We start from the raw sequence: 17813 nt of genomic DNA, 5'->3' as shown, positions 1-17813 counted from the left end.
GGCACGTGCAGAATAGCCTACTTTTTTAGTTATTCAAGACCCCATAAATCCAAAACTGACTTTTCTGAGATATGTCAAAGATTACAATACCTCATGCCATGTACTGTCATAGGCCTACCTCACAAAGATTGGCATGGGACGGACTAGAATTTTTTTTCCCCTCAATGTTTCCTGTCATTTCGGCCAACTACTCTTCCCGTTGATTTAAGGATAAATGTGTGAAGTCGTCAAGTTTTTTGAGACTTCATTTTGTAGTAACGATATTACTTATTGCATCCATCAGCATCCATGAAGGGAACGATACTGACATCCACAACTTCATAACATTGCACTGTGTATTAAACGCCTCTGGAGGGCGAAAGCTGACTTGGAACAGTGACGGTAGGGTTTTGCAGTGGTGGAGAAGGCCATACGTCAGAGGCATAATGGCGGAGGCTGGTTGAGGAGGACAGGCACTCAGTAAAGCGGCGCTGTTACCAATTCCTTCGCCCTCAGAAGTCAGCGGGCCCTCAAGATGGCCTGCAATTCTAACGCAGAACTTGAAAACGACAATGAAAGCCTTAAGCCCACAGGGATTTCTTCCAAGAGCTGCAATTCTCAGAAACAATTGTTGTCAGATAGTATCTCGGCCACATCCAAGCAAAATGGCGAACAAGCTGGATGTGAAGACGAGCAAATGTCTGAACAAGATGCTTCTGAGCGGCGGAAGAAAGTGATAATGGATTTGAAGACCAACAGTACTTTACCATCGACACTTCAAAGACCGGCAGAAGAGTTGCCAAGGAGAAATTTTCAGATTCCACGGAAGATCAAGGAAAGGAAAGGTTGTGTCATCTTAATACTAGCTAGCTCGCTAGCTGACGTTAGCTGAACACTGAAAGGGATTGTCTGTTTCATATTCCTCCCTGGCTGCATGTTACGCTAGCTTTTAAAACTGGATTTCGTAACAGCTCATGTTTCATTAATGTCATAACACAGACCCGGCTGCAGATGGCAACTAGTTCACGTTAGATTGTTAATGGCACAGTTAGTAACCTCACGTTGAGCCCAGAACTGTTATCGGTAGCTAGCTAACACTCACAAAACCCGGTATGGCAGGTAAGTTCAAAAGCCAGAAGAAGCCACGTGAAGAAGACATTGTCACGAAGTTCCTTGTCCTTGGGCGTAGTGCAAGTGTCTCTAACACTTGCCATGTGCCATTTAGGCTGTGCTTGCACTAATGTAAGCAAGTCCGCCGTTTTTGTAATTAAGTTAGTTGCCAAGCTACACAGGTTGGCTTACCACTCCTACTTTCTCGGATGCTCCCTGGCCCACCATGCAATATTAGCCAGAGGCCTCAATGTTTATTGCCTCCCCACTCTAACAAGACCACTCATTTGCAGGTCCCTGTTTTTGGGCAGTGTCTTTCTATTTAACGTTACACCCCGTCCCTCCAAGAGTCCCTTAGTGACCGTTTGCCCTCAGAATTAGCCTGGGTGTAAAATGAGAAAAGTACCACAAGCAGCATGGCACTGCAGTCTACCCTGACCTGCCTGTTTCCTTCAAGCACTGTTTCACAAAACATAACAGCTGCAACCAAGAACCCAGCTGCCTTAAGCGTTAACCTACTGGTAATCTTGGGGTTAATTGTGGCTTGAGTTGTCCAGTCTTCCTCAGAGCCATCATCATTATTATTAATAGCTCTTTTCATTCCTTCTACACCATGAAGGGTTTTTTGTTACGCTGGATGCACTCAGTGTTTTGGTTGTTTAGTTGTAAGCTCGGCCACGCGGTTTAAGCCTATCTGACACTGGAATACCTGTGGACACACTGTTGTGCATGGTGGGCACTGTTGTGTGTGTATGTGTGTGATTGTTTTGACATGCCTGCTGGTCTCCTCCTTGTGCTAGCATGGTCTAGTGATTTGGTCTTTCCATGTTCTGTGCTTGTTTTGGCTCAGAATGTAATGTAATATTTTCACTACCTGCCTCCGGTCAGGTTTTAAATAGACCCAGACCAGGCTATGCGGGGGTCCTAGTCACATGTTTCACAAATGGCAGTTGTTGTCCTGGTCTTATCAAATAAAACTACAAAAAAAGGCAGAGGCAGGCTAACTGTTCTGGTCGTGCAACTTTAATTGAAATGCCCCATTGGGAACCTGCAGCAGTTTGTTTTACTGGAGTGTCAACCAGAATTTGTCAGTGTAGAGGTGGGTGTGTACCTCAGGAGTTGTCCACAGCCTATCTCTGTCCTCTGCTTTGTCCAAATTGTGTTTGTTTTTATCAGCTCCTTGTCCCAATCAGTGCATTCTGTGCATTCATTCTCTGTGTTTATAGAGAGGACTTTCACTTTCACTTATGTCATGACTACATTTAGGCTTACTTACACTACCTACTCTGATGCAGAGAGGCATCTGTAATACTGTGTCCAAGGCCCTGTGCACACCTGGCATCAACATGTGTCTTAAGTGATAGAATCACAAGTGAGATACAGATAGGTGTGCATGCTCTCAAGATGCTTTGAGATCCGAACAGTCAGACCACATTCTGAGGTGGTCTTGGGACACATTGCCACATTCTTTCAGCAGCCTGTATGCGAATTTGTCTTGAACCACATTGAAGGATTCCTCCGCAACTGACATCCTCTGCGTTAGAGGAAGTACATACTTAAAGCTGGCTTTGTCCTCGACAGCTGAGACTTTAGGGAAGCTCAAAGAGAGATATATTACAAGTGCGTAAAAGTTAATTATTTCAATAGCCAATAACGCACCATAGTAGGCCTAATGTCCAACCAGCAAACTCAACTCACCCCCTCTCTTTTCTTCATGGGAGCTGGTTTTACTTGTGGCATGTACATCAAGATTTTCTCGACCCATAAGTTGAAAATAATGAGCATCTCGCCAAACACTGTGCATTTGATAAATGTGAGGGGGCACAGTGAATGAATTTGGAGGCACTGGGGGGGGGGGGGGGGGGGGGGGCACTGAGAGCTGATCAAAAGTGGTCACTTGAGACACATTTTGAGATGCTTTTTGATGGCAGGTATGAACAGCCTCTAAGTGACAGCCACACTTGTAACAACGTGTTGCACTGTTGTTGCTGTACTGTCAGTATGAAACTATGTGACAGGGCATGCAACTATCAAGGAAGTAATTCACCATTTTGTCAGTTGCACTTGTTTTCCTGCGCCAAGTAGTGTTCAGTAGAGGTGTGAGAGGTTTAGGAAATGAAACCACCACCACCACCACCACCTCTTTTGAAGCAGTCAGATGGGGTCATGTTCTAGAACTGTAACTGCTTGATTTAAGAACTGTGTTAATCAGCTCCGAAGGTGAAAGAAAAACATAGGAGACCTTTTTTGTTTACTTTCAAAGCTAAATACTATAATCATAACCATTTGCAAATCATTTAAGGTTCTCTTATGGAGATGTATTATATGATGAAATCTTTATTCTCATTGGTCTATTCCAGTAGTGTACTGCGGAAATGCTCATGAAGACTCTTCTCTTTTTTTTCAGGTTTATTCCAGAACCTTCCCCCGGAATCCCGTGAGTTTGAAGAACTTGTGAAGCTCCTCTCCTCCTTCTACCTGGAGCCAAACTCGCGGGGGTCCTTCACCTACGCCAAAGCACGTCTCATTCACAGCGAACTCCTTGAGAAAGAAGTAAGCCTTTGCTCTGGCACTCACACCACAAATTCCCTCATGGTCACCGTCCCTGTAGTACATGTCATGTTCCACCATATAGTGCTTATTAAAGGTGCAGTGATTAAAATGTCCTGCTTGTGGGTTTCGCCTTGGCAGTTCATTGAGAAGAAGAGGGAACTCAAACAGAATGGTCGCACTGATGCAGAGCTGGAGGAGAGCTATGGGTTTCTGCTGCCGGACAAGGACAAGGTGAGTTCCTGCTCCCACCTGATCCAGCTGAACTGGAAGGTAGTCATGTCTGATTATTTGGACATTGCACACCAAAGCACAAAAATAACACATGCAAATGATGCTACTTAAGATAATTAATGAGTCACGAGTGACAAGGGCACTCGCCTCTGTTTATCAAACCTGTTTGTGCATGTTTTTATCTGTAACGACTGCGGTGTTGTCGGCAAATGTGCAATGTGTCTTATAACATGAGATTATCTTAACTTGCTCTAGGGCTTTAATCAGAACCACAGAGCCTTATTAGCAGATCAGTCTTTTTAATAACTGGTGAAGATGGCATAGGTGTCAACAAATGTACAGGACACGCATAAACAGATGACTTTTGTGACTAACACCAAGTGCTTGATTGTACTAGGCTGTGTTGGTAACACGTAGCTCTACCTGTGGCTTTGCAGGTCCAGACCATCTGTGAAAAAGGTCTGTCCGTGGGCCACTCCCGCGTCAGCACGCTGGGGAGTCCCGCTAAAGGTGAGCTGGGTGCTTACATTTGCATAACTTCCTGTGTGTGTGGGCGACATGCTTACGGTGCCCTAGTGGGTAGGTTTGTGGCTGCGTTCACTGTAGTAAGTAGGTGATGGGTGCTTCTAAATAGTGGGTTTCTAAAGCTACTTTAATGTAAGTTAAGTACGTTTGAGTGTTCCTGAATTAAACACAGTTATTGTTCCTGGAAATAATCGCAATGTACTGGTTGATACCCTAAGGACAGGTGGAACTGCTGTTTATTTTTTGGCTGTCCTTTCTGCTAATGAATGTGGGTGCTATTGTTCCCCAAAATTACTTGAAAAGGTAGCTTTGTTAGAGATAAAAGATGCCTGAAACTGACCTTTTGACCTCCTCAGGTGTGTATCTATCGAGGTACTCCGATCTATTGCAAATGAATCCATTTGAACCAGGAACAACCGGAGACATCATAGTGTTCAAAATTATGAAGGTAAACATCTAGTCACAAAATTCCTGTCCTTCTTGTGGTCAAATTCATTTTGTTTGGTTGTACTTTACCCATAGATCGCTGTGATTTGGTGTGTTAATGTAAACCAATTATGTCTTCTGTGCCGTAGGGTAAATTAAAAACCATATATGAAAACGCACCAAAGAATGCTCTGGACCCCTCGCAGAAGTTCGACTGTCATGTGTCCAAGAACACAAGCAAAGTTGGGTCCCTCTACTCCTACCGGGCGTTTGAACACACTCAGGTATGCACTTGGACTGCAAAACACACTCCTCTCACACATGTGAATAAAGCCACCTCAAGACACCTAGTCAGCAACTTTGAAGCCTCTTTGTTGATCTTTAATTAAGATGTGCATGAAACATAAACAAAGGAGCTGGTATTCTTCAAATATCCCTTGTTGACCCATGTTTGTGACAAAATAAAGTTTGTAATGTGTGTGTGTGTGTGTGTGTGTGTGTGTGTGTGTGTGTGTGTGTGTGTGTGGGGGGGGGGGGGGGGGGGGGTGTACTCTTATGCAGCAATACCTGTATGAGTTTGCCTTTGAGGAGCTGAAGGCCCGGCCTAGACACGTCTGCCCGTACGCGGTGCTGTCCTTCCGGTACAAAGGCAAAGAGACGAGCGCCTCTCTAAACAGGTATGGCTCTAATCCCCATGCTTGGAAAACAATGGCTTAAGTAATTTTGATTAATTAATGATGAGTGGTCGTTTTATTCGCTGATAATGCACTGCTGGGGCTGAGGTGCCTGTTATTATGTTGTTTTTAAGGTTTGTGTTGAAATCTTTTTGTATTTCTTTCAGACTCAACAGCCCCATGAATGACGGAACTCGAGGTAAGTTCTAGACAAGGTCCTTCTTATTGTTTGTGGTGAATGTAAGGTGCATGTCCTCGTGGAAAAATCTGTTGTTACAAAGTCGTTACTGATGCTACAGAGGCTGTTGAGAGTATTGGATCATTCATTCTAGTTTGTCATTCTTTGCAACGACAGCCTTGTGGGCGTCATGAATTGCTGTAGCCATTGGTCAGACTGACTAAAAGGGTTTTCTCTTCTTTCGTCTTAGTGAGGCGCAGGTACACCGTTTGGAGTGGGACCCTGGTGAACAAGGGAGAGGAGCTTTTCCAGATTAGTGTCAGGTCCTCGAACCTCCCCCTTCTGCCCTTCCGACTGTGAGTGCCAGTGCAGCTGAAACATGCCAACACACACAATCCTCATTCAAAACAGCCTTGTTTGTGATTCTGTCTCTTTTCATGGCTTGCCATTTTGAAGAAAGCTGATGAAACATATTGGCAAATTTTGTCAACTGCTTTCAAAATTATTATTTTATCCTTTTGTGTTAGGCCTGACAAACTGGACTTCAGCACAGCGATGCCCTTAGATGCCGTTAGGAGGAAGATACCAGCGCTGTTATCGTGGGACACCTTCTATGGCAAGCGAGAGGGTCAGTGTCCTTGAAGATATATGAGGCCTGTGTGCTATTGTCTCAGAATGAACACTCGTCTTTAACCTGGTCACCATGCCATATTTTGCGAATAGACATATTCATATTTGTGTAGCCGATGCTTTTATTATTCTTTTATTTTATTAGAAAAATAAATACTATTGAGTACATATACTCCCTACTCATGGAACCTTTTGCACTTGTCTTAAGTTGTTGTTCAAGTGGTTTTAAAATAATTTAATCTGATGTTGATTGTATGTTGTGTGTGTTTGTCCATTGCAGTGTTAAAGCATGGCATGTACTGCAGTCTGTTTGAAGTGGTGAGCAGGAGCAAACCTGGCAACCAAAATCTTGCCGGATTGCTACAGAAGCTGGAGAGGGACAAAATAGTAAGACACTCATTTTGTACACAAAAAAACAGCAGTTACATATGTTTCTTGTCTGTGTTGCATTCTGACTGTTTATATAACAGTTGTCTTTATTCAGCTGTCACTTGGTCTCTAAGCCAAATGTTTGTTATCTAAACATTGTCATCTTATCTCTAGGTGCTCGTTAAGCCTCTGGTAGACAAAGGATTTCTCTTCCTGCTTTCATCTGCCCAAATGCAAATATCCAATGGTAAACACACACACACACACACACACACACGTACCTTTGACCCCTCTGTGTTGCACCTTTCTGATTTAGGCTGTTCAGCATGTAAATCCCCCTCCCCCTTCTCTTTGGGTTTCAGAGAGGAAGAGTCGGATGGAAAAGGGTTTACATGCTCTATTTATCTTCCAAGATCCCAGACTGGTTACAAAATTCTGTAAGTAAATGTTCCTTTCTATTGTTGCTGCCACCCGTTGTTCTTGTAGCTCACACATTTTGGCTTAGTTTCTGGAATGCATCCTTGTGGTAAAGACTAGATCCATTTCATACATATAATCATACATTTCATATATTTATACATACATTTCATATATTTATACATACATTTCATATATTTCTATGTCTTGTTTCTTCCCTCTCTCTCCTGCAGCGTCCACATGCACTGCTCCCCCAGCGCGCGACCCGAGCGATGGCGTTGTCCTGCGTCGCCTGGAGCCTTTCCTGCCGGCCCTGCACCACGCCCTCATGCGTCTGCGCTCGCACCCCCCCAAAGAACTGAGCCCCGCTGTGGAGCGCCAGGCGTTGGACTATCTGAGCCAGCAGCGCGACCGCAGCCGCGGCACACCGCAGGCCTTCCGGCTACCGGATTACCGGCAGCACCTGGACGAGCGGGCGGGGAACCCGTCGGGGCCCCGGCCGTGGCTCAACACCGACTCCCTGCGTGCCTACCTCCACGACCCTGCCGCCTACCAGCTGCCCACCGCCAAGGCCCATGGTATGCTCAGCGGGGACGGGCAGGAGCGCCCTCGGCGACGGACACCTACGGCGACCGCGGTAGCAGTGCCCGGCCTGGTCGTGTCCCCAGCGCCATCTCCTGCGGGGACATCCGAAGACCGCAGCCCGGCCTCGGACTTGGGGGGCCCGGAGAGGCAGGCCCTGGGGCACGGGCCCCGTGCAGCGCAGTCCAATGGGGGGAGTCAGAGAGCCGCCCCCCTACGCGCCCCACTGGCGGTCGGAGGAGGGAGTGGGGGAGGAGGGAGTGGGGGAGGGGGAGGGGGGCAGTACGATAAGGATATGATGGAGAAGCTGCTGCGGCTGATCCAGACGCACAAACGGACGCTGGCTGGAGGGAGGGAGGGGGAGGAGGAGGGCTGGGACGCCGCCGGACTCAAGAGGAGGTTAGAGGACGGAGGGGGGGGCCAGGCCAGCAAGTACCTGAGGACAAGCATGCTAAGCAACGGCGAGCCTGGGAGAGGTGAGTGCTGGGGCTGGGGGGGACAAATTGAGGTTCCACTGGATGTTTAAATTCAAAGATATGTGACAGTTTTGTCCCTCAGTAATCACTAGGTGCACACAACCTTTCCAGCTTCATCCAGTTTTATGTTCCAGTTTTTTCATACCTTTTCTATGTATTTTTTTTCATCATAACTATGTAGTCATAGAATGTGAATACTTTTGATGCATCTTGAAACAGACAAGATAAAAGAACAGATATTTTGATACTTTAGATATTTTGTATTGTATTTGCTTAGTTATACTGTTGTCCGACAGCTGTTGGTGTGGATTGTTTTCTTTAGTGAAATATGAACTTGTCATTTTGGCCAGCGTCTCCAAGTACTGATTGAGGAGAGCAGCTCTAGTTTCATAGCCACACCATCACTAGAGTGGGATGGGATGTTCTGCTTCTCATTTATGAGTCATCAGTTTCATCCCTCCTGCACCCAGTTTCCCGACCAAGTTTTCTGGGTCGCAGTGTGCTTCTTTAAACTGTCCTGTCATTTATAACATTTTCACCTGTGGGAACGTGTTTGTCATCCATCCAACTTTGTGTGGTCAACATAAGTGACTAGGTCCATGCCTGCATGTTTAACACTTGTTTTGATAACGTGTCGATGTGCCAAAGCAACTTTATTTTAGTGTCCGTCTCCCTGTTATTTCACTGTCTTTCTGTCCTCCCCCCTTCCTGTGTTTCTCTTTCTCCCTCTCATCATCTTCCTCTCTGTTCCCCCTCTCTGTGAGCAGTGCCCAATAGTGAGGAGGCGGGTTCAGACGAGGGCCAATCCCTGTCTCTCTCCATGGTGATGGACGAGATGGGCATCGGCGACACGGACCTGCGGGAGCGGATGGGCCAGAACGAGTCCATCACCGGGACGCACCAGCTGCTCAAGTACATCATGAGCACGCTCAATCGGGCCATGGCCCAGGGCGCCTCCGGGGCGGAGGTGGCCGCCGAAACCCTGGAGCGGGTCGGTGTCGAAGGACTGGGACTGGACCCGGCATGGACGCAAGCGACGGACCTGGACCTGCGGGCGCGGGTACCGGAGGAGGCACCGCCAACTCAGGACTATCTGGAGGTCAGTGTATTGAAGAGCATTGTGAGAGAGCTTTGATTATGGGGCAGTGGTTGTAACCCAACCATCTGTAACCCACCCATCTGTGGTGTTGTTGTTGCATGATTCCATCTTCTTCCATGGAGAGTAATTACATTGTTGCATGTTTGCGTGTGTGTTTTTATGTGTGTAGGATCAGACGGCGTGTAGTATGAGCAGTATGGACGTGTGTAGCCCTGCATCCATCAGCGAGCCGCTGCAGCAGCCGTCGTATTCGCGAGACGCCTCTGATCCCTGGAGGCACACAGGTAACTGCTGTTGGGCCCACACACCTGTAGCCGTGCATTATGTGACGTTCAGAGAAAGATTTGCACTGAAGTGATTTGAGGGGTGCATTTCGTCTTCGAATGGGGAATGGATGATGTGGTTACTCTTTGTCTTCCACTGAGGATGCCTGGTGCCCTTCAGGCTGCACTGCTTTTGTGTCTGGCATTTGGGATGTGAGGTCAAAGGTTAAATTTGTTTGGTGCGAAATATATAAATAAATAAATAAATAAATCCAGTGCAAAATCCATCGTATCCTTAGAAATCCAAACTAGCTTTGTTATTGTCTATATATGAATTCACCTGGATGACATCAGTTCATGGGACTGTTATTACATATTAGAAGAAAGCTGGTTGTAAAAATCATAGTGCTGCTTCACCACATCGTAAAAAAAACTGTGCTGCTTGACCATACCGCAGGTTGCTTCATTATTAGCGCTTGTCCTCTCTACATCACTCTACATCAAGGCCCTTTAACAAGAAAGCCCAAATTACAATTTGATCCCATTTGCTTAAACTGTGGTACCAGTTTGATATTTAGTTGATTCTGGGGTATTTACATGTACATTTATTCATGTAGCAGACACTTTTATCTGCAGCGAATATGTCTCTTTTCCATTTGTGTGTGTGCTGCATGGGTGTCGAATCCTAGAGTTGTTGTTGTTGTTGTAAGAACAACACATTTTGTGCCAGAGACACATGTGATTGACGTGTGTTTTAGTCTGTAGATGACTTTCTTCTTGTCTTTGTTTATGAACAGAGAAAGGTCCTCTCCCAGTCCCAGAGCACTTACCCCACGGTGCAGCCGCTCACCGCAAAGCCACGGGCCAGTCGGTCGACACCATCCTCCACGAGGAGTCCCAGTGCCTCTCCTCCCACATCAAGCACCTGATGGACTGCCAAAACATCTACTACTTTTCCCAGCCTCCCTCACAGCGGACAGACCCCCACCTGCTGCAGCTCAGCTCCGTCTTCTCCACGTTTGTGTCGCGCCACGTCAACCCACCGGTCGTGCAGCCCTTCATCAGCACGCTCCGTGAGCAGATGGGCCTCCTGATTGGCCGACCCAGATTTGCCCCAGGCCCTCCCGCTGCTCCAGCCGTGATGGTCGAGCACCGTGCTCCTGTTACGGTTTCTTCCTCTGCCCCTACTGCCTATACCCCTTCACCTGCTTTCGCTCCGGGTCCGGTTACGGTTACACCGGCTCCTACACACACTCAGAACCCCGTCCACCCCCCTGTCGATGCTGCACCTGCGGTGGTCGCCCCGTCCCATCATCCTCCCAGTGCCCCTGGTCCTTTTTCTGTCTCGCCTTCGGGGCTTACGCCAGTCTACTCTGCCCCAATTGCCCTTGCAGTCTCCATGCCTGCTACCGCCGCTCCTCCTGCTGTTGCCCCAGCGCCCAAGAAAGCAGCCCCGGCTCCAAGCAAGATTCGCATGGGCACCATCAAAGAACCCTGCAAACCTCCCGCTGTATCCACAGAGAAAGCAAAGAGGATTGCAGATGTCAAATCGACAGTCTCGCCCCCCGCAGATGTCCATGCCTCCTCTCTGTCTGTGGCAGCAGCCCCTGCCTCAGATCCCAGCCCTGCCCATCCCCGCAACAGCAACAGCACGAGCGCGGCTAACAGCCTGATAAGCCAGATGAAGTCGGACCTTTTACTCAGCCTGGTGGAGATGGTGCAGAAGAACACGCTCAAGTTTTACATTCACGTGAATGAGGAGGATGGCGAGAATCATCTCTGCACAGAGATTAAGGTGGGAACCTTTTTTTTTAGGCCCTGGGGACGTGCCCCTACCCACCGGCACCTTTCTCTAGTTGAGTGAGTGTGCTTGGAGTGATTGTTCCCACCATAAGGGCATAGGAAACCGTAATCTATCTCATTGTGTGGTGGTAGCGGATTTGGAATAAGTTATACAAGATGAGTAATGCTTTTCATTAGTGATATGACAACCTAATTAGTTCATGTATGCTTTGTGTAGGAGGGTTAGTTGGGACTGAAATGCCTTTGTCATTGTGAGAAGAATTGTAAAATTAACGTAGTCCTGTCCATTGTTTCAGGAGTACTTGAAGAGCTTAGGCAATGTGGAGTGCAATCCACAGAGTTTCCTGGAGAACAACAACTGCCTCGACAAGTTTCTGGTCATCATTCAGAATGAGGATATAGCTATGCATGTTCACAAGGTAACTATGGGGTAGGGTTGGGCGATATGAGTGTATATACCGTGCAATGTTAGAAATGTGTTTACTGGTAGAGATTTGGCAATACCGTTTCAACGGCAGGAGACTCTTATTTTTAACTATTTTTCACACAATGGTTGTATGTTGCTGTCGAACTATACATTATTCCGCTTATTATACGGTTACTTGCCATAACGATAGAAGACATTCCTCCAAAATACCTGATGATTTTGTTGCCGTTTTGTTATTTCCACTTAGAACTTTAAAGTGTCAGGTGTTGCGTAGCGACCCATTATTGCTGACTTACAAGTTACAATGACTTGCTGTTACATTAAATGACCGGACTACTTGCCGAATTATATGAAAGATGAGAATTAGATGCACAAAACTTGTTGCCAATGACAGCGTTGAATATAAAGAAATATCAGAACTGCGAATGTTGGGGAGGCCCACAAATCAACTAAACTTTTTTGAACATTCTGAAGAGCCGTATATTAAACCGGGATGTATACCGTAACTGTGATATAAAATGACATGTTTCGTAATAGAAGATTTTGGCCATATTGCCCACCCCTACTATGGGGTTTCTGGTCATCATTCAGAATTAAGATATAGCTATGCGTGTTCACAAGGTAACTACGTGAAATGAGAGGGCAGAGTACTGCATGGCTGCAGATCCCACTAGTGACGGGAACCCTGGAATGGGTGTGGGAAGCTCCCATCCTAATTCCGAGTTGTTATAAGCCTTGTGGTATCCACAAAATGATTCCCAATATATTCACAAAGTTATGTGTAGAATCTTGCACTACATTAAAGAGATTATTGTGTTAATGGGATTTTTAGCAGCCTTATAACAATTATACATTTGTTGACTGTAGACTATTACTACTGACTATGCAGACTATACCACACCAAGCTGTATAAAGCCTGTGACACACTAGGCGGACGGAATTTTTCGACTCTGCCTCTTCTTTTCTTTTTCGTCAACCAAAAGACCATGAACTGATAACGCCAGTGTCATTCGCAACTTCTTATCAGACATATTTTTAAATAGAAGTAGCCATATTCTGTGGTGAGTGAGAGTGTTATGAAGAGTTAGTTCCTCGCATACAAACGCAGAACATATGTGTCAGTTGTCGGTTGGCTGTAGTCTTTGCGGCTTTTTAAACTGTAACTTTTTGGCCCAGACACAGTCATCATGTGAAGCCGACCTTCATAGTCGCTACTTCCTTGATGTGGGTTTCTTGTGTCCCTGGCTTATCTATGCTCTCCTCTGACCTCCATCCTCCTGCTGTAGATCCCTGCCCTGGTGTTGCTGAAGAAGTTGCCCTCTGTGAGTTTTGCCGGCGTGGACAGTTCGGACGACGTGAAGCACGGCACCTATAACGAGATGTTTGTGTCGGGCGGTCTCATCGTGTCCGACGAATTAATCCTCAATTCGGACCTGATGACACTCGGTCAGTTGCCTCGTCAGAAACCCAGCTCTGCAATTATAACTTCCATCTGAAAAGCGCTGATCTGTGGTACAAAATGTCCCATCAGTTCCATGTTTATAATGTGTGTGTGTGTGTGTGTGTGTGTAGACAAACTGCAGAGATTGCTGAGGTTCCTGGATGACCAGAAGGCCCAGGGCTCTCTCTGGCAGTGGAAGGTGCACTGCAAGACCCAGAAGAAGCTGAAAGAGCTGAGCAGGTGAGTCGAAGCGTACGCCTACGGCGTATTTCAGAGACCGCTGCTGTGATCTGTGATTTAATTCACAGCAAATGCAAGAGGACATCAGTAAATGGATGGCCAAACCACTTTCTCTATGGGGTAGAGCAGAAACCTTGAAAATGAATGTTCTCCCAAGGCTCTCCCATATCATCTCCTCTCTTCCTCTTAAATTCCCACCAAAATGGTTTAAAGATATCAAATCCCTCTTTACTCAGTTCCTTTGGAATAAAAAAATGTGGCAAGTGAGGTACATTATTACACCTGCTTTGGGAATGCCCAGTTGTAAATACACTCTGGTCGGAGGTAATAGCATTTTTGTCTGAGTCTATATGTAAACCTTCCAGTTGGTCCCAACATATGCCTACTGGGCCTTAAACCGGATAATGTTGTTGGAAGGACTGTTGTCCAGAGCTGGACATTGGGCTGTTTGGCCACAAAGACTCATCCTCCTAAATTGGAAGGAACGCAAACCAGCTTGCTTCACTAAGGAATCATGGCTGAGGGACTATAAGGACTTGCTGAGCATGGAGCGAGCAGCTTCTCTGCTGGGGTATTCGTAGGCTCTCCTGTGTCATGTTTCGTAGTCGCTAACTTATTTTTGCTCAATGTCATGTCTATGTATCTTAAGGTGTCATCCTTGCACCCTTCCCCCATCCCTTGTTTTGTTCTGTCAACTGTTTCTTGTTGTTGTTCTCGTACATGTTTGTAGATATTTGTCTCATTGTGTTTTTATGTTACAAAAATAAATTATATATATTAAAAAGAAATCACTGCAAATGCAAAGTCAGTAAATGGTACGGTGGTTCACTGTTCTTTATAGGGCATCGTCTGAATTGTAAGGGAAAAAATGTCCAATGCACTAGAGTGGTAAGGACTGACTTTGTCTGAGGACCATTTCCCCAAAGTGTTGTTGTGCAATGGCCATTGTTAGAGATCATTTTGAACACCGTTACCATGGTCACTGCACCACAACGCTTTCAGGCAATGCACCCCTTGGTAGTCCATCATCCTCTGAACTAGGGCATGATGTAAGGCGGATTCCTCATATTTCAAACCAGCGAGTGGTTCGTAGGAAGTGTCCTGTTATGCTCAGTGTTCCTTGTCGTTGTCCCACCAGGTTAAACAGCGATACGATGAACATGTTAAACCTGCTGACGTCGTACCAGAAGAAGCACTTGGTGGATTTCCTACACTATCATGACTGTGATGCTCCCACGAGGACGGCCCCCGACCTGGACTGCCTCGTCAAGCTGCAGTGGAATCACACACAACACAGACACATCATCTTCCTCACCGGTGCGTGGCACACACTCAGAGAAACGCACACACGCACCCAGGCACACACAAACCTACACAAAGGCAAACCTATCAACACAGACATTCTCACACACAATTCACATACAGTGTCATTCACATACAGTCCTTCATACACACACTCCCGCTCCCACACTGTTAACTGGATAAATATTTGTTAACTATCCCCATTTCATACGCTTGGCTGTCAAAAACTGCACATTTATTTACACAACCAACATTTGCAGTCCACCTGATTGCCTGAGGACTATTTGGCACGTTCAGTACTGGGCGGACTTGTATGGGCATGGCATTACTTGTTGACTTGGGTGTGGAGACTTATTTGCCTGGTAGTCTGAGTCTGGTAATGTTTATAGTGATTACTGTTACCTTGGGTGTGAGAGTAACTGCCTTGAGTGCTGACTTTGTGGGATGTTCCCCCAAAACAGAAAGGAAACCGGAAGTGTTCCCACACTTCTCCAGCAACGGGATCCTCATCGCCAGTATTGAAGACCTCCTGGACAACTTCACGAGCATCATCAGCTTCAGGCTACCCAAGATGGAACCGCTGGCTCCCCCACCAGCAGGTGAGTGTGATTGCAACACTGTCAGGCGGAACGTGCGTCTGTGTGTGTCTGTGTTACTGGGTGTGCTTTACTCACTGTAGTGCACAGTGAATACATAATTGCTTTTATATCTGCCAGTTGAGCCACAGCAACAAATTGGTTTACACCAAGGTTGCAGCCTTGGACCTGACTATCAGTGATGTGCTGACAAGTCATGGGTTTGATACCCAAAGAAAATGCTTACTAATAAAACTGAAACACTTGGATGGATACATTTGTGATCTGGGGTTGGTCTTAAACACGTAGCACATCATCTTAGCTTTTGGCGTTCCAAGATTCACAGAGCTCATGTGAGAAACTTGTTTTAGAATCAAGCAAGCCCACTGAAGCGAGCAACATAGTGTCTCGTGCCACAGCTAATATACCCTCTCTTTGTCTGTCTTAGCCGTGAAAGAAGTGGCCAATGATGAATGCGTGGATGAGGAGGACATGTCCTTGGACTCGGAGGATGAGACAGCGGTCGTCAGACCAACAGCCACTCCCATCCCGAGCAACGGCATGGAGCAGCCGTCTCTCCTCCCCCCTCCACCACAGATTCAGGAGTTCCGCCCCCCCCTGCCTGAGATGCCCCCCCTCCAGGAAGCCATGGCTCAGGGCAGCCCCATGTCCTATGGCAGCACCAAGATGGACTTCGCCCAAGCCATCGCCCCGTTTGCCCCCGTGCTCGAGCAGGGGGACAACAACGCGTCGAGTTTTGGGGTGAACCCCCACCAGAGCTATTTGTGCCCCGCGCCGTCCCAGTGGAACCCCTTCTCGGGCGCCGCCGGATACCCAGTCCCATCTCAGCCCCCCTCCGCGTGCCCCTTGTTGCCAGGACAACCGTACCCCCAACAGTCCCTGACGCCTCACCTCAGCCAGCCTCCCGTCGGCTCGGACGAGATGCCCCCCGGGGAGGTCCCCCCAGGTCTCCCTCAGCCTCTGCCCGACAGTGAAGCCAAGATGGGGGTGCCGGCGACTGGCGCGGTAGCCCCCCACCCCATGGGCAGTTCTCAGGATGCACAGGGCAAAGCCATGGAGCCTGTGGCCTACTCGTACCCCGACCCTGCTGTCGCCCCTCCTGTCCATTCACTGGGCATGGGGTACGGCTGGGGGGGCGAGATGGGGGTGCCGCAGCACAGCTATGCAGGTGGCCAGCTGCTTGGTCTAATCACGGACTCTGTGCCAGTGGAGACTACTGTCGCACAGCCGGTGGGATTGCCCCCTCCGGAGAGTATGTGGACAGGGGGCGTGTGCAAAACGCCTGACGGCCATCCCACGGGGCTGCTCCCCCCCGTTCCCGTCCCTCCCCCTCCCCCGGCCGGCTCATTTCTGCACGGCGGAGGGATGGGCGGCCCGGCAGCGGAGCAGAGCGGTACTCCAGGTAGCTCCACTCCCAGCAGTCAAGGCAGCCGGACTCCAGTGAGCTCGGGCCAAGAGAGCCAGCCTCCTGCCAGCAGGGGGGGATCTGTGCCCCGCACCCGCCTGCCCATGCCCGGAGCCATGGGCGCGCACAACCGGGGTGGGGTGGCAGGGTCAGGGGCAGCGCCTCTTCCACCGCCTCCTCGCCACGGAAACCAAGGTGGCCCCTGTGGGTACAACAGCAGAGGGGCTATGTCAGGTCCACCGCCGCTGCGGGCTCCGCCGATGGACATGGCCATGCATGGCGGCTACAGGGGGAGAGGGGCGCCCCCCATGCCCATGAGGTCCAGACCTGGGCGAGGACACATGAGAGGGGATCCTACGTATCCGTGGGGTCCTCCTGTAAGGGGTGCGCAGCCCCCACCTCCACCGCCGGACTATTACTCGGACAACACGTACTTCTAAAGCACCCTATGGCAACCGCTTCCCCGACAGACTACTGGCAGAGAGAATGTACATATTTGACTTTAGAGCACATTTCGAGTTCAAAGAAAGAAGCAGACGGTTAAAGGAACCCTGGTTTTTGTATGAGTCTGGAGGCAGAGGCCTGAAGTCCTGCTGTAATCAAACCTGCTCTTCCTAAACAAGGACTTTTAGGATGAAATAATACCTTGTTCAGACCACTATATTTATATTTGCCAAGAAATGTAAAAGCGTTTCAATGTTTCATTTTGTTGCTTCTTTTTGTTCCAATTTTTCAACAAATAGACAAAAAGAAAAAAAAAACGGTTTGTGAACAAGGATTCAATCAGACAATATTTTTTTAAAAAACATTAAGTGATAAGTGGGTCACTCGTTTTAGCTTTTTTTTTTTTTTTTTTTTACATTCTTGGTTGTAAAAATGTCTATTAAAAAACAAGGTTGTATGAAATGTTCTTTCTGTAAGTGTCATCTTTCAGATCACGCTGTGGTTTTGGTAGTGTTGATGGTATTTGTTTGTTTTGTTTAGTGAATAGTTATTACCTTGAGACTGACCAGCAGTTTTAAGTGGCAGGTGTTCTGAGGAGTTGGCAGTAGAGGGCGCTGTTCTCCTTCGGACTCAGCCGCGTATG

At 47.6% G+C, this 17813-nt stretch overlaps 1 protein-coding gene across 1 annotated transcript; it reads left to right on the top strand.

Moving 5' to 3' along the window:
• The first annotated feature begins 433 nt into the window (after window positions 1-433).
• tasorb (transcription activation suppressor b) lies at window positions 434-17612 on the top strand. Its single transcript, XM_080853755.1, has 23 exons — window positions 434-824; window positions 3497-3642; window positions 3781-3873; window positions 4311-4383; window positions 4755-4846; window positions 4974-5108; window positions 5386-5501; window positions 5666-5697; window positions 5927-6032; window positions 6204-6304; window positions 6587-6693; window positions 6850-6922; window positions 7038-7112; window positions 7326-8150; window positions 8918-9249; window positions 9419-9533; window positions 10310-11307; window positions 11612-11734; window positions 13029-13188; window positions 13315-13423; window positions 14562-14740; window positions 15187-15324; window positions 15749-17612. The coding sequence occupies exons 1-23, from the start codon at window positions 515-517 to the stop codon at window positions 17164-17166; spliced, it is 5856 nt and encodes a 1951-aa protein (XP_080709881.1). The 5' UTR covers window positions 434-514; the 3' UTR covers window positions 17167-17612.
• The last annotated feature ends 201 nt before the right edge of the window (window positions 17613-17813 follow it).

The sequence above is a fragment of the Sprattus sprattus genome, assembly GCF_963457725.1.
Source record: "Sprattus sprattus genome assembly, chromosome: 16".
Taxonomy (NCBI): domain Eukaryota; kingdom Metazoa; phylum Chordata; class Actinopteri; order Clupeiformes; family Clupeidae; genus Sprattus; species Sprattus sprattus.
Note: the sequence above shows the minus strand (reverse complement) of the source record. Positions and strands in the feature narration are given on the sequence as shown.

Coding starts and splice junctions, on each gene's coding strand:
- tasorb (XM_080853755.1), top strand. CDS start 515: ATGGCCTGCAATTCTAACGCAGAACTTGAAAACGACAATGAAAGCCTT. Junction 5,698..5,926: donor CATGAATGACGGAACTCGAG/GTAAGTTCTAGA, acceptor CTTTCGTCTTAG/TGAGGCGCAGGTACACCGTT. Junction 13,189..13,314: donor TTCGGACCTGATGACACTCG/GTCAGTTGCCTC, acceptor GTGTGTGTGTAG/ACAAACTGCAGAGATTGCTG.